Source organism: Mus musculus, chromosome X (assembly GCF_000001635.26).
Source record: "Mus musculus strain C57BL/6J chromosome X, GRCm38.p6 C57BL/6J".
Classification (NCBI taxonomy): Eukaryota; Metazoa; Chordata; class Mammalia; order Rodentia; family Muridae; genus Mus; species Mus musculus.
Genome location: NC_000086.7, coordinates 124,029,319 through 124,044,649, shown reverse-complemented (window position 1 = coordinate 124,044,649; position 15,331 = coordinate 124,029,319). Strand labels below are relative to the sequence as shown.

The 15,331-nt window shown below is 37.0% G+C and overlaps 1 protein-coding gene across 4 annotated transcripts in view; it reads right to left on the bottom strand.

Annotated features, from left to right (window-relative positions):
* Positions 1-293: 293 nt before the first annotated feature.
* The window catches only part of Gm5945 (predicted gene 5945), a 28,339-nt gene continuing 13,301 nt past the window's right edge, over positions 294-15,331 (bottom strand). For 2 of the 4 annotated variants that reach the window (XM_006528440.3, XM_006528441.3), the window contains one exon: positions 3,129-3,827. In XM_006528440.3, coding sequence (XP_006528503.1) covers positions 3,167-3,827 — 661 coding nt within the window. In that variant the 3' untranslated portion in view covers positions 3,129-3,166. Of the gene's footprint in view, positions 367-3,128; positions 3,828-5,393; positions 5,533-15,331 lie in introns of those variants that run through there. The other 2 variants (XM_011247722.2, XM_006528442.2) reach the window with 2 other exon arrangements.

Here is a 15,331-nt window from a genome sequence, read left to right as displayed (position 1 = left end):
TCCAACTAATTATAAAATCTAAACCCCTTTTTCTCTCTAACCTAAGAAGCAGCTCTGGAAGCTGTCGCTAACTGACTTTTATGTTCCTAGATTCTGATAATCTCACTGCTGAACCTAAGTGAATTCAGCATGCAGGTTTAGCGCCATTCCAGCTTAGACTGTACCACACCTGGCAACCTTATGCCTGTTTCTTCTCATGTTCTGGTACAAATTTTCTTTAATTATTTTCTTCTTCCATGGAGTTCCAAACCAGCAGTGTTCCTTCCCGTGTCCTCTGCCATTTCCCAGATCTTGCGTGGGACACCAATTTGTTGGTCCAGTCTGCAGCTCTCATGTCTGGGTTCAAGCCTGGGATGCATCTTGGAACTGAAAGAAAAGAGGGAATCTAGGCGGGTAAAGAGAGAACCTCCTTTGTCTTTGTGTGTACAAAATCCATTATATAGTAAAATTTTATTGGACTATATATATACATGCTAGGGATGTATCACTAGCTAATCTAAGACTTGAGTTGAGACAGAAGACATTGTATAATAATCATGTCTGGTTATGCATTCACTAAGGTCTATATTTGGAATGAAAAATTTTTCCATTTTTTAAAATCTTATTTTATATGATATTCACAAATATTTTGTCTATATCTATATCTGTGTACTATAAACATGCCTGGTGCCTATTCAAGTTCAAAGATGGTGTCAGATTCCCTGGGATTGTAGTTAAAGACAGATGTAAGCTGCCACGTGTTGGCTAGAAATCAAACCCCAGATCCTCACCAAGAAAATCAACTTCCTTTAACGACTGGGAAACACCTTAGCATTTGTTTGTTCATTTATTAAGTGCTTGAAATGAAACACAGTGGAATAATCACTGCTCTCTGTAAATACACCTCAAGACCTTGATTATTTACATACGTAAAAATGGACGAAAATTAACTCATGAAACAACACCAACTACTTCAATATTCAAAAACCAAAAAGTACAAACAAAATCTAAATAATACCTTCAAATTCTTTTATAAATTATTGAAAATAGAGGGGAAGAATGAAGCAGTTACTCCAACTTCTTGATATACATAAGAATTCAGAGTGAGCAAATAGACATAGTAGTTCAAACTCTCTAAAATCCTTTCTGCTAATTAGAAACACATCAACCAATGACCTCATGGAATGCTAATATTCCATTGCTACGAACAGGGACCACATGGAGATGAAACTTTTAGTTGGGGAAACCATTCAGCTTAAGTGAAATTAAGTCTTCTCCTCAAGGATCTACCAACAATTGTATCAAACCTTGTATCAGTAAGAGGCAGGTACTATAAGATACCTACATATTAACATTCAGTACAAAGAACATGGCATCACCCAGAAAGTACATTTTCTAAAGAGCTCAACCAGAGTTAGTTAACTGAGAAGACATTGATTAAATTTGTTCAGCAAACCAAAATTATTAAAATGTCATGGGTAATAGGCAGATGGGGACACTACACAAATGTGTGTGGTGTGTGTTTGTGTTTGTGTTTGTGTGTATGATGTGTACAAGTGTGAATTATAATCCTAAGAGGCAGATTGTGCAAATTAGATGCAAATAAAATTAAATGATATTTTCTGGGGTAATAACATTTCTGGGAATTTAATTTTAAATGAATAATTCTTTCTTTTTAGAAAATTTCTTTATTTACATTTCAAATGTTAGCCCCTTTCTTAGTTTCCCCTCCAAAAATCCCCTATTCCCTCCCCAATGCCCCTACTCCCCAACCCACCCACTCTGATTCCTACTCCTGGCATTCCTCTGTACTGGGGCATAGAGCCTTCCCAAGACCAAGGGCCTCTCCTTCCTTTGATGACTGATTAGGCCATCATCTGCTACATATATAGCTAGAGCCACAAGTTCAACCATATGTTTTCTTTGATTGTTGGTATAGTTCCAAGGAGCTGAGGGGTACTGATTAGTTCATATTGATGTTCCACCTATAGGGCTTCAGACCCCTCCAGCTCAATGAGTATTTCTCTGGCTCCTTCATTGGGACCCGTGTGCTCTGTCCAATGGATAATTGTGAGCATCCACTTCTGTATTTGCCAGGCACTAGCAGAGCCTCACAAGAGACAGCTATATGAGGCTCCTCTCAGCAGCCTCTTATTGGCATCTGCCTAGTGACTGTGTTTGGTAGTTGTTTATGGGGTGTATCCCCAAGTAGGGCAGTCTCTGGATGGTTGTTCCTTCAGGATCTGTTCCGAACTTTGCCTTTGTAACTCCTTCCATTGGTATTTTGTTCCCCATTTTAAGAAGAAAGGATGTATCCACACTTTGCTCTTCCTTCTTCTTGAGACTCATGTGTTTTGCAAATTGTGTCTTGTGTATTCTAAGTTTCTGGGCTAATATCCACTTATCAGTGAGTACATATCATGTGTTTCCTTTTGTGATTGGGTTACCTCATTTAGGATGATATCCTCCAAATCTATCCATTTGCCTAAGAATTTCATAAATTTACTGTTTTTAATTGCTGAATAGTACTCCATTGTGTAAATGTACCACATTTTCTGTATCCATTCCTTTCTTGAGGGACATCTGGGTTTGTTCCAGCTTATAGCTATTATAAATAAGGTTGCTATGAACATAGTGGATAATTCTTAAACTTTAAAAGAAATAATGTAGCCAGACAAGGAAATCTCCCTTTGCAATATGAAGAGAGAGAGAGAGAGAGAGAGAGAGAAGGGGAGAAGGGAGAGGAAGGGAAAGAGTGAGAGAGAATAAAGTTGTATGTGAGAGATGGATTCTATATGTTCTGTCCTTTAGAGATCCATGACTAATACAACTATATTTATTGATTATTTACCTTGACAAACCATATTTAAAATTTAGATTCTATAAAACAAAATTGACAAGTTGGAATGATAAAAATGAACAAAAATCAAAACAAACAAATAAACAAAAACATGAAAAAAAAACTAAAGCAAAAAATTCAACCAAAGAAGTAATAAACCAAATAGGAAAGAATGCTTGATGTCATTTTGCCATTTTCTGTCATAGGATACATAGGGTAGGGCTTTATGTCCTTAGAAAATCTAAGTTAATATTTTAAAAATATCTCCCATTACATCTCAGTCTAGGTCCCCAAAACCATTGCCAAGACGTTTTGATTTTCAAGGTTATGTATGCTGCAAATTTATTTTCAGACACGGGGAAACATTTTGATTTCCATTGAAGGACAGTAAGAAATAAAAATTATAGCACTTAATAAAAACAATATGGCAGATATGTATGCCAATCCCATGGCTCTGCCTGCTCTTTGAGCATTGGAAAAAATTGGCATTTGGAAAGATTGCAGGAAAGATACCTCTTCCTTGCTGGGCACGGAGAGGTGATTACACATAACAGCAAGAAAAATAAAGGTGCTAGCAATAGCATTGAGGACAGCTGAAAGAACAAATGGATTGTAGTCATTATTCTTATGCAGTTCCTCTGTGTTTAACTGCTGTAGAGCAAAGACAGAACAAACTGTCCCAACCAGACCAACAACGTTTGCAACCAGGAGCAGAATTTGAGATACCCGGATATCCAAAGGAACAAGGTTGTTATGGCAGGTGTAGTAATGGCAATCTCTCAGGTGGCTTGAGTTGTGGTTGTGGTGGCAGATGTAGGCCTCCCAAATATTCACAAAAGCCAGACTTGGGTAGGAAAGCATGGAGTTGTTCAAGTAGCAATTTCGCCATTCTGGAAGGGCCATAGAGGTATTGCACATTATGCGTGCTATTGTAGCTAAAGTGAAACCTCTTATTTGGTGATTGGCAGACTTGTTTAGCAGGACCATGCTGGCATCAAATATGTGGAAACTGAAAAAGAAACGAAAGGATATATAAAGGTCCTCTTTCAGCCTTTAGCAGTGCACTTTAGATTAGTAGTTCCAAAATGATAGACTTGTGTTTAAAAAAATGTAGCCTTTTCTCTTTAAGGTATGCTGTTATGAGTATGGTTTGAGAATTTCACAATAATCAAAGATTATCAGATTCTAGTACATGCACTTTATTATTTGGCATACATTACCTTAGAGGCAACCCTTTAACTATCATTACCCATCTAACTAGATGAAATTTGGCAATTAAAAACTGGGGGAATCTTTACCAGGAAACAAATCTTCAGTGAAGAGAGATTAAGTACAAATTGCACTATAATTTTTACTTATTGTCTTTCATTTGTCATGAAATGTGTTGTAAAATACAAAACAATATACATTTGAATTCTGAGATGGCTAGTGTTTTTTCTTTTATCTATGTTAAAAGTCTAGTATCTTTGTGTGTGTGTGTGTGTGTGTGTGTGTGTGTGTGTGTTTGAAATATTTTTGCTAGAGAGACAATGAACCATATGTCTGAGACGTAGCTTAAACTGAAAGTTCAAACTACACATAGTAATATGAAAATCCAGATGACAACTGTGGATTCAAATGAATGAAGGATAAGACAAGAGAAGAAATAAAATTCTGACAGTGGAGAATACCAGGATGCCTGTTGGTTCTAGTAGGACTATTATCAGTTGGTCCATAGGATAAGGGATTTTGAATGCTGATTCTTAAAATGACTTCCCGTTGCCAGAGCAACACTAGTAGAGAACATACAAATAACTATATTTCTCTTTGGTTAGATGATGCTGCTACATTATGGTCTGATATTGTAGGTTGAAGCTAAAATATTGTACATAGTACACAAGTTGTCTGCCATGGAACTCCCATCTCTCTTAAAAATAATTTGTTTTGAGGCAGGTTTTGAGACAGGTTCTTGGTAAGATACTTAAACTGGTCTTGCAATTCATATGTATTCTAAGAAAGCTTTCCTGAAGTTTTTATTTGTTTGTTTTATTTGAATTAATACCTCACTAGGTTCATTAGGGTAGCCTCAAACACTGTGTGACCCAGAATGCCCTTTACTTAACATTATTTCTGCTTCTCCCATCAGAAAACATTATACTCAAATCATATGCACAGATTTAAAAAAAAAAAGACATTTTAGTTCCCTACCAAGTCTTTCTGACACAATCCTTAAGAAATAACATTCTAGGAGCTATGTGTCTAGTCGAGTGGGTAAGAAATATAAGGAAGTTAAAAAAGATCACAAGATTCCAGTATAGTGGATTTCATGTGTGGAGACCAGAAGAAACAAGCTCAGAACATGGTGTAGCCTCAAACATAAGGTCGCCGACATAAGTGGAATTTGGGGTGATTTTAATGTACTTAGAAATACCATTTTTGGAAAGTGGTACTGCCCCTGGGTGAGGATGCCTAAGTTGTACAGGTACCCTTTATTTCCATGGAACTGTATATATAATAGTCATTGTTAAATATTTATACCTATATTTAACCACATTAAGTAGAATATGCAATAAAGAAGGCAAGGGTATATACTAACCAGCAATGCTATCTTCAAGTTAATTCGTGTCTAGTAACTTGGCAAGAACATCTGATATCTGGTCCAATGGAGTCAGGAAGGACAAAGGTGTCTCTCCTAGCTGTGTGCTCTTGGCCACACTGTTGAACTTGCTCCAAGCTCTGAGCCCTGTCTTGCATCACAAAATTCCAATCCTTTGTGACCTTACCATCCCCCTCTCTCCCTAACTCTCTCTGCCCCCTCTCTCCCTCTCATTACTTTTCTCTTCTCTCTCCTCCTTTCCTCCTAGCTCTTTCTTCTCTGATCCCTCTCTCTTCCCCCTCTTTCCCTTTCTCCCCTTAATTTTACCCCTCTCCACTCTCTATTTCTCTTCTTCTCTCTTTCTCTTTCTCCCCTCTTTTCTGTCCCCCATCTCTCACCCTCTTTACTCCCTCCTTTTCTCTGTCACCTTTCTCCAACTTCTCTCTCTCATCCTCCTCTTTCTATGCCCTTCTCTTCTCCTTTCTATTCCCTCTCTTCTCTATTCTCTCTCTTCTCTTTTCCTTCTTTTACCCTCTTTTCTGTCACCCTCTCTCACGAGCTTTCTCCTTTCTCTCACTTTCTCACTCTTTCACTACCTACTGTCACCTCTCTACTTTTACCCCCTCCCTCCCCCTAGCTCTCCCATCTTTCTCTTCTGTCTGCCTCTCCTTCTTACACTCTCCTCTCTTCCATCTCTCCCTTCTGTCTCACTTTTTATCCCAAATTTCCTTCCCTCAATCTCCTCTCTGTCTTTGTCCCCTTCTCCTCTCCTAGTCCTCTTTTCTCTCCCCTATCTCTTCTCTACCTTCTCTTCTCCTTCCCCTTTCTTCCTCTCTCTTATCTCTACCTCTTTTTCTCACCATTTCTTTCCCCCCTCTTTCTCCTGTCTCTTACACTCACACCCTCTCTTTTAGTCTCTGATCTTAATTTTACCTATTTCTCCCCTCTCCATCTAAATCTTGCCCACCATATCTTCCCCTCTCTCACTATCCCTCTCTACACACTCCTTTTTTTTCTTTCCCATCTCTCCTCCTCTTTCTCCCTCATTTTTGACTCTCCCTACTTATTGCTCTTTCTTTACCACTTTCTTCTTCCTAAACTTAACTATATCATTCTCTAGACAGATGAAAACACCAGGACAGAGAGAGAGATAGGAGAATAAGGGAAGTAAGGGGAATGGAATAGAGGGCAAGAGAAGATGGTGTTGGAGAAAGAAAGAAATATATCGTGATGAAGTGAGAACAAGAGAAAGAGAGGGATAAGGGAATGAATAGGAAGAAAGAGATGTGAGAATAAATAAGGAAAGTGAAAGAGAGTAGGGTGAAAAGAGAAGAGTGAAGGAGATAAGAGGAGAGAATGACAGGAGAAGAAAGGGCATGTGTGGGGAAGACAGGAGAGAGGAAGGGAGGGAGGGAGAGTTAGAAAAATCTTGGGTGAGCAAAACACTGAAAGAACTACCGATAAATAAATGGAGAGTGCATAGGAGAGAAAGGAAAAGAAAGTAAAATCGAGAGAGAGAGAGAGAGAGAGAGAGAGAGAGAGAGAGAGAGAGAGAGAGAGAGAGAGAAATGAGAAAGAAATTGGGAGGGGGAATGACCTTTAGAGAGTGACAAGTAAGAGAGGAGTGGGGATTAGGGTAGAAAAAAGAAGACAAGGTGTAATGGAGAAGGTAGGATAGGTTAGCAAAAGAAGGAGTGTGAATATAATAAATAAAGAGAAGGAAAGAGAAGAGATGGAAGTGGGGATAAATACAGAGGGTAAGAGAAATAAGGAAGGGGAGAAGATAGAAAGGGAAAGAGATAGAGGAAAATATAAGTGGAGAGGAAGATATATAAAGGGTGAAATATAAAGAAGAGAGACAGATGGAGAAAGACAGAGAAGAACGGAAGAGTGTCAGAGAGGAGAGAGGATAAGGGTGAAAGGTAGATTGGGAGAGAAAGAATTAAACAGGAAGTGAGGGGACATGAGAGGGGAGTAGGTATATAGAAAGGAAGAGAGGGGGTCAACATGAGGGAGATATGGTAAAAAAGAGACAGGGAGAAAGGAAGACAGATACAATGAAGAGAATTAGGACAGAGATAAAGGAGGAAAAGATAGAATAAGACAGGAGAGAAAAAGAAGTATGGGAGTGAGAGTACCATGCTGTCTCTCTGTCTTTCCCATTTTATTCCTGTCTAATTCTATCTCTATCTTCTTTTTCTCTCTTTCTCTCTCTCCTGCTCTTTCTCTCTTGCACTTTCTTACTTCTTTTTTCCCATTTTGTCTTTGTTGTTCCCTTTCTATTTCTCTGTTCTCCCATCCTCTCTTTTTATAACCCCTTTATATACCTCTCTAACTCTCTCTCTCTCTCTCAATCTCTTCCTTCACATACTGTACTCTTTCTCTTCTCCCTATCTCTCTTCCTTATGCTGTCTTCTCCCCATTGTTCCCCTCACTCTGCCTTCTCTCCCATTACCTCTCCACTCTGTTTTATGTGCTCTTGCCCTCTCCTTGTCAACCCTCACTGCATTTTATCTCCCTGTCTTCCCTGTCTTCTACTCTATCATTTTATTTCTATCTTCTTAACTCTCTTAAACTTGCTTACATTTTGACCTCTCTGTCTCTGCCTCTTCTTTTTTGAGACTTCCATTTCTTTTGCACTGCTTCCTTTCCTCTGTTTTCCTATCTTTCCTTCTATTGCTTTCACCCACTTAAACCACCTCTGTCTCCATTTATACCTGTTCTCTCCCTATTTCATCCTTTATCCCTCCAGCTTTATCTCTGCATGTCTCTCTTTCATGCTTCCTGCCTCCTTTTCTTTCTTCAAAGCTCCTTCTTTTTATCTCCTCTCACCTTCTTTTACCCCATTTTTCTACCCTCTCTATCTAATTTCTTCCTCATCTCTGATTTCTCTATGTTTCTTCCCTTCATTCTCCAGGCCCCTTTCTATCTCTATCATTTTTCTTTCACCACCTCTCTCTTCATTTCTTTATCTTCCCCTCCACTTTCTTTTTCTCTACTTCTCCCCTCTTCCTCATCTTGTCACACTATCTTTTTCTCTCTCCAGCTATCTCTCTCACTCTCTTGCTTACTTTTCTATTCTTCAGTATTTGCCTCCCAAAAATCTCTAATACTCTTACTTTTGTTAAGTGTGATGTTTTTTCATATTGAAGAGAATGAGACGTGGGTGAAAAGAAATTAGAAAATGAGTGAGAGAGTGTGAGAGACTAGGGAGAGAGATTGGGGAGAATGGGCAAAGAGAAAGCAAATGAAGAGATAACTGTTGGATGAGAAAGAGAAAGAAAATGAGGTAAAGAGATGGAGAGGAAGGGAGAGAGAGTAGGAGGAAAAGACTGAAAGATAGCTAGAAATGGAGAAAGAAGGAGAGATGAAGAATTAAAAAATAGGGAGTTAGAGAGAAACAGAGTGATAGAAAGTAAGAAATAGAAGGAATTATACACACACAAACACACACTAACACACACACACACATATATATATTATATATATGAGGTATATATATATATGTGTATATATATATGTACATATATATATATATATATATGAGTATATATGAGGGACAACTGGAGAGACAGAAGAATAGACAGGAAAAATATACAGTGAGTTGGAGAAGGAGGGAATATGGTAGAAAGCAATAGAGTGAGATGAGGGAGAGATGGGGAGAGGGGGTAAAAAGAAGGAGAGAGGAATTGAGAGTGAGTGAAGGAATATGTGAGATAGATAGAGAGTGAAGGACAGAAGAGAGTGAGACAAAAAATGGGAAAGAGTGGGGGTGGGGGTGGTGGAGAGTGGAACAGAGGGATTAAAGATAGGGAGATCAAAACAAAGAGAGATAAAGGGACAGAGAAAAGGGGATAATAGGGGAAAAACACATTGTTGAAGGGTATGAATAGAATGAGACAAAGATAGAAAAGGAGAATGAGACAGGTAAAAAGAAAATTGAAAAATAAAGAGTGACGTAGAGATAATATGGAAGATGATAAAGAAGGAATTGATCAAATGGGTCAAGGAAGAGAGTGAGAAAGAGGAGAATGGGCAAGAAATTTATGTAGAAAGAAAAAAAAGAGAGACTACTAGTGTCACAGTAATAGAGCTAGAGTTAAAGAGGCAGGAGTAGAGATAAAGAAAAAAAGAAACAGAGAGAGAGAGAAAGAGACATAGAGGGGTGGAAATGAGGGGCTTTGAGAGAGTTAGAAAGGAAGAGAGATTGAGTAGAGCAGGAAGAGAGGCTGAGAGAGGAAGAGAAAAACCCACTTCATTTCATCCATCTGTCTTTCTCAGCATGTTTCCTCATTCTTTCTCCAACCATATTATTTTAAAATCTTTGTCATCCTCTTTCTGTCATTGTTTTTATTTATCACCCTCTGTGCATCTTTCAGTCACATCCATCCTCTTTTTCTGTCGTCCTTCCTTTCTTTCTTCCTTCCTTCCTTCCTTCCTTCCTTCCTTCCTTTCTTTCTTTCTTTCTTTCTTTCTTTCTTTCTTTCTTTCTTTCTTTCTTCTATCTCATCTCTACTTCACTTTCTCTCATCCCTCTTTATTTTCTCTCTCCCTCTAATTTTTTCTATCTGTATTTTTCTCTCTTTCTCTTGCTCCCTCCTACATTCTCACTTCCCTCTACTACCCTGTATTCCTCTGTTCCCTCTTTTTCTGTCTTGTCCTCTAATCAGTCCTTACCTTATCTTCTATATTTTTCTTACTGTCTCCCTGTCATCTTGAATCTTTCTCTGTAATTCTCACTGTTTCTTACAGTTCTTATCTTTTCCTCTACCTCCCCTCCTCTCTACTATAGCTCTTTATATCTCTTACATATCTCATTCTACTCCATCACTTTATGGAAATGGAGGGGAAGAGGGAAAAGTGAGAGAGGAAAAAAAGAAGAGCACAAAGAGTGTAGAAAAGTTAGCTAGTGAGCAAATATGGAAAGGATATAAAGAGGATAGGAGACAAGGGGATAATAGGGAGGGAGAAAATAGAGAGGAAGAAAATAGGATAGAGTTAAATGGAAAGAGAGACAGAGATAGGGACGGATATGTGGTAAAAATAAATACAAAGCAGGGAGAGTTAGTGAGAAAGGCATAGTAATAAAGTGGGAGCTGATAGAGAGAGATAAGTGAGCAGGGAATCAACAGAGAGTGAGAGGAATGGAATAGAAACAGGGATGGAATTGAGTATAAACATGGATGGAGAGAGAGGGTAGAGATTAGAATGGATAAAGAGAAGAGTGAGACACAACAATGGAGAGGAAGAATAGGGAATGGATAAAAAAGGGAAGAGAAATGGATACATAGAAAGGGATAGGGAAAAGATAAAGGAGGAAGACAGAGAGACAATGATGGAAAGTGAGACAAAAAGATAGAAGGGATTTGGGAGAAGAAAGTGAGAGAGAGTAGAGAGAGGCTTTAAAAAGGTATTCACTTTCTTTCACCTCTCTTCCTCTCTATATCACTTCTCTCTTAACTACTCTGTCTATTACCCTTTCTATCTTCCCATCTTTGAATAATGTCTCCAACTCTCTCTTTAGTCCCTCTCTCTACTTCTACTTCCTTCTCATTCTCTCACTCGCCATCTCTATTTGCTTCTCTGTGTCTCTTCCCTTCTATCCATTATATCTCTCCCATTGTCTCTCTTTCTCACTCTAATCTCTTTCCCTCTGTAATATATATCTTGTTCTCCTATTCTTATACTCTATCTTTTATCTGTATCTTTATCTCTTTCTGTTCCCATCTCTCTTTAGCTCTTATCTTTTATCTTTCTTCCTCTCCTCACTCTATGCCTCATTCTTTTTCACTCTTTATCACACCTCTCTCTCTCTCTCAAGGGAGAGAAATAGAAGAAAGAGAAGGGTATAAATGTGGCAGACTTGGAGGGAGAAGAGAGAAAAGGGAGGAAGGGAAGTGATTTGATTGATTTCCATTATGGAAATCAATCTGGAAGTTCCTCAGAAACCCAATTTTCTGGTTGCTGATCCACCCCATGATAATTGAGAAAATAGAAGATGTGAGAAGCTTTTTAACACACCTAACACTATATATACTAACTTATTAGAGTTTTGAAATTTTATGCATATTTTCTTTTTCACATGCTTCTCTTCAATCTTCTGTCTGCTGCCCTCTTTTTTACCTATGTGATCCAAAATGCATATGTCACAATCCATATATTTCTATATTTTTCCTTTAGCTCCATGTTCCCTGAACACTTTAAAGACTATCTAAGTATTATAAAAAATTTTTCTAAGCTACAAACTTGAATTTCTATATTACAAACTGATCTCTCCTTTTAGATATTTATTAGGCAATTTAAACCTAGTTTTCTAAAGTAAGATTACTGATGGAAATATTTACAACACAATTCTGAGCAGTCTTCTTAGTTCTGCCCTTGGTTCTTCCACGTTTATGAAGGTTTGTGCAATCTAATTAAAATACAGGGCATATAGTGCCCTATAACATCTTACTTTCTGTCACTTCTGTGAACTTCTCTCCACATTAGGGTCTTTGCTATTCATTAGAAATGCCAACCAGACCTAAGAGCTATTGCATTTGGTGTGCCTGCTGCCTAAAATGTTCTTTCGTAAATATGCACAGTTTGTAATTTCATTTCCCTGTACTATTTATTCAAATGTCAACACACTAAAAATGATTTCTCTAATCACTATATAAAATATACTTAAAATAGACATCCCCCACTGCTTTTACTTTTCACTATTATTATTTTTATTTCTACAGCAGTCATTACCATATAGTCATTTTTACAATTAGTATTTACTGTCCTTTATTTCAAAAATAATAGAAATTTCATGAGGTTAAAATTTTGTTTGTAGTTGCATTAAACTGTGTCAAATAGTCCCAGACTCCGAGGAATGAAATATGGTTTTGAGTAAAATAATACATCAAGTTAAACAGAAAACAAATACTTTGAAGTAAATTATGACGCATGTTCTCTTTTAAAAGCAAGAGAACCTGGGCTTTAGAGAGAATTTACAATATCGTCAAAATCATAAGGATGCCAAATTTCTATACTTGTTAAGGTGCAATTTTCTTCTGGAGATATATACAAATATGTTTTTAATGTCAGTAATGACTGATAAACATGATTGAGTCCAAGCCTATTTCAGTGAGAAACTTATATATTATGGTTATTTATAGGGGCATTGATAAGGAGTTGCTCATCTAAAAGGAGATAGATGATCAATACTTTCTGCATTTATCAGTGGCAACAATTAATAGGAACATAAAAGGAGCTCTGTGAGGGAATTTCAGGCAGCTCAACCACTTAGAAATCTTTTTCTAGGAAGGTGTCTATTTGTAAAACCATGTGTTTATCTTTGAATATATTATAAACTTCAGGAACTTTCTGTGCCTTCTAAGGATTTATAGATTGTTTGTTTATTAGTTTTCTGAATCTTACAAACTTTCTTCCTTACTCCAGTAGGGAACAAATGTTTCACTTAACAGTAAATGACTACAAAACACTTTATTCCTTTCCCAGGCTCTTATATCACTTCTGTCCCATCCTTGAACATTGAAATTCTGATTTTATATTTGATAGTTTTCTTACTTTTATTCTTGAGAATGTGACCACTAAATCACATATACCATCATTTATTTTCAGGAGCTTGATATGTGCTAAAGCTTTATAGTAGATACCACCCATGTAGGACAAAATTGAGGTTTTCTTCCAAGACCAAGAACTACAGCAACAATGATCTACAGGTAGAAATGTTGTAGAAGGTACTTGTATAGAATACTAAACCCTTTTAACAAACAAGTAAACCTTGATTCCCCAGTTGCTTGTATAAACCATCAAACTACACACTTTTGTACTGCCTTGTAGTAATAGATGTGAGTTTACTATAGTGGACTGAGATTTAAATTCAATTAGAAAATATTTACTGTATCCTATGAATTCATGCCATTATTTCACCAGCCATAATATATTGCCTTTTATGTTGTATAGCTTTAAGAGATGAAAATCTATCAGAGTGGTTGATGACAATTCCCTTTTAGTGAATTTGATGATAGGTACTAGTACTATGAGAGCCAGCCACCAAGGTGGAAACTACTAGCTCATCCCCTGACTGACATTTTCATGTCCTGCTGCCAAATAATGTGTGTCTTGATCACTGAAGAATCATTTATTTCTTCAGTGTAACTAACAGCAATAATAGTAAGCTATAGGGTAGCAGTTGGGAATCAGTGAATAGCAACTTTTTTGGTATTGAATGACACATTCATAAGGATCGCCTAAGATGAAGTGAAACATAGGTATTTGAATTATTATTTATAACACTAGAAAAACTACACTTTTGAATTAGCAACAAAAATTTCACAGTTTGTGATCATCATACATAAAGAAATATATTAAAGGTTCATAACATTAGGACATTTGAGAACCCCCTGCTATAATTTTCTATTGCCGTGAAGGACATCCTAAAAAACAACTTATATTTAAATAATCTAACATTAGGGCTGGGATATTTTCCCCAAGACTTTGTGGTTCCTATGGTAATGACCTTATATAACTATGCAAGATAAGTATGCATGCTATTTTCTTCTTTTTACTATTCTTCCAGATATTAATTTTCTTCCAAATTTATAAGATAAATTGTGGGTCAGTGATAGATAATATTTTTTTCAGAAAATGGACAGGATCTTTGAAGGCTCATCATTATCAACTCTAAGTAATTATTATTTCACCATGAATATGTAAAGGAGTGCTAAAAATAAAGGTTAATACAACCTAATACAGTGTGAAATTATCTCACCAATGAATCAGTTGTTTTATCAAAACAGTAATGTAAGGCACATTAGAATAAGTAGAAAATAGTATCCCAACTTGCCCTTCATATTCAAGTAATTTTTTTTTCTGACCATTTGCCTTCTAAGTGTGTAGATGGCTACATATGTATAGAAGCAAGAGATCCGCATGGGATAAACTCCTCAATCATTTTCCAAATTATTAAATGAGACAGAGTATCTAACTGAACTTAAAACATGCTAATTTGGATAGACTGGTTTTCTGGGAATCCTCAAGAATCTTACTATCTTAGCTTTCCCAGCTTTAAGATTATAGTCCATAGGCCCATCTTTCTTGCAAACTTTATATGCCTCAGTACAGGGGAACGCCAGGGCCAAGAAGTGGGAATGGGTGGGTAGGGGAGTGGGGGGGGGAGGGTATGGGGGACTTTGGGGATAACATTGGAAATGTAAATGAAGAAAATACCTAATAAAAAAGGAAAAGATTACAGGTGGATGGTAATACACCAAGATATGTGTATGGGTGCTGAAAATCTGAAATCTAATAGTTATTATTTGCATGTCAAACACTTTACGAGCTGATCCTTCTTTGTGGTTTCTATCTAATTTGTATAATTTGTACTGTTGCTTGCCTGGGTTCAGTTGTATATTTCTGTACCTCTAATTTTCTCTAAAAGATGGTATCTACTGTTTTGCCTGGCTCATATCAATGTATGAGCATGGAAATACTCTACCTTTTTGTGATATTTGATGAAACCAACTTTCATATTCTGACAGGGTCTAATCCATAACTCTGATTCTTTAATTGTCTCAACCATACATGGCTGGTAGAAATATACTTATATCTCTAGTTAAGTTTTCTACTGTTGTGATAAAAATACCTCGACAAAATAACTTGGAGGAAAAAGGGTTTATTTTGTCTCGGAGTTCTGTAATACAGTTCATCATAGCAGGGGAATCATATCTGTAGGAGTATAAGGAAACTGCTCACAAAGCAGTCACAATTAGAAAGCAAAAGGAAACGAATGCTTGTGCTTAACTCACTTCATCTTTCTATATTTTTTTCATAATTTTATTAGGAAATAGGCTAACCTCAGCTTGGACACAAATGCAAGTTCTGAAGCCCATCTCCTTTTTGTTATTATATTAACTTGATGTTGTCAAGTTAATATTGCAGGTTAG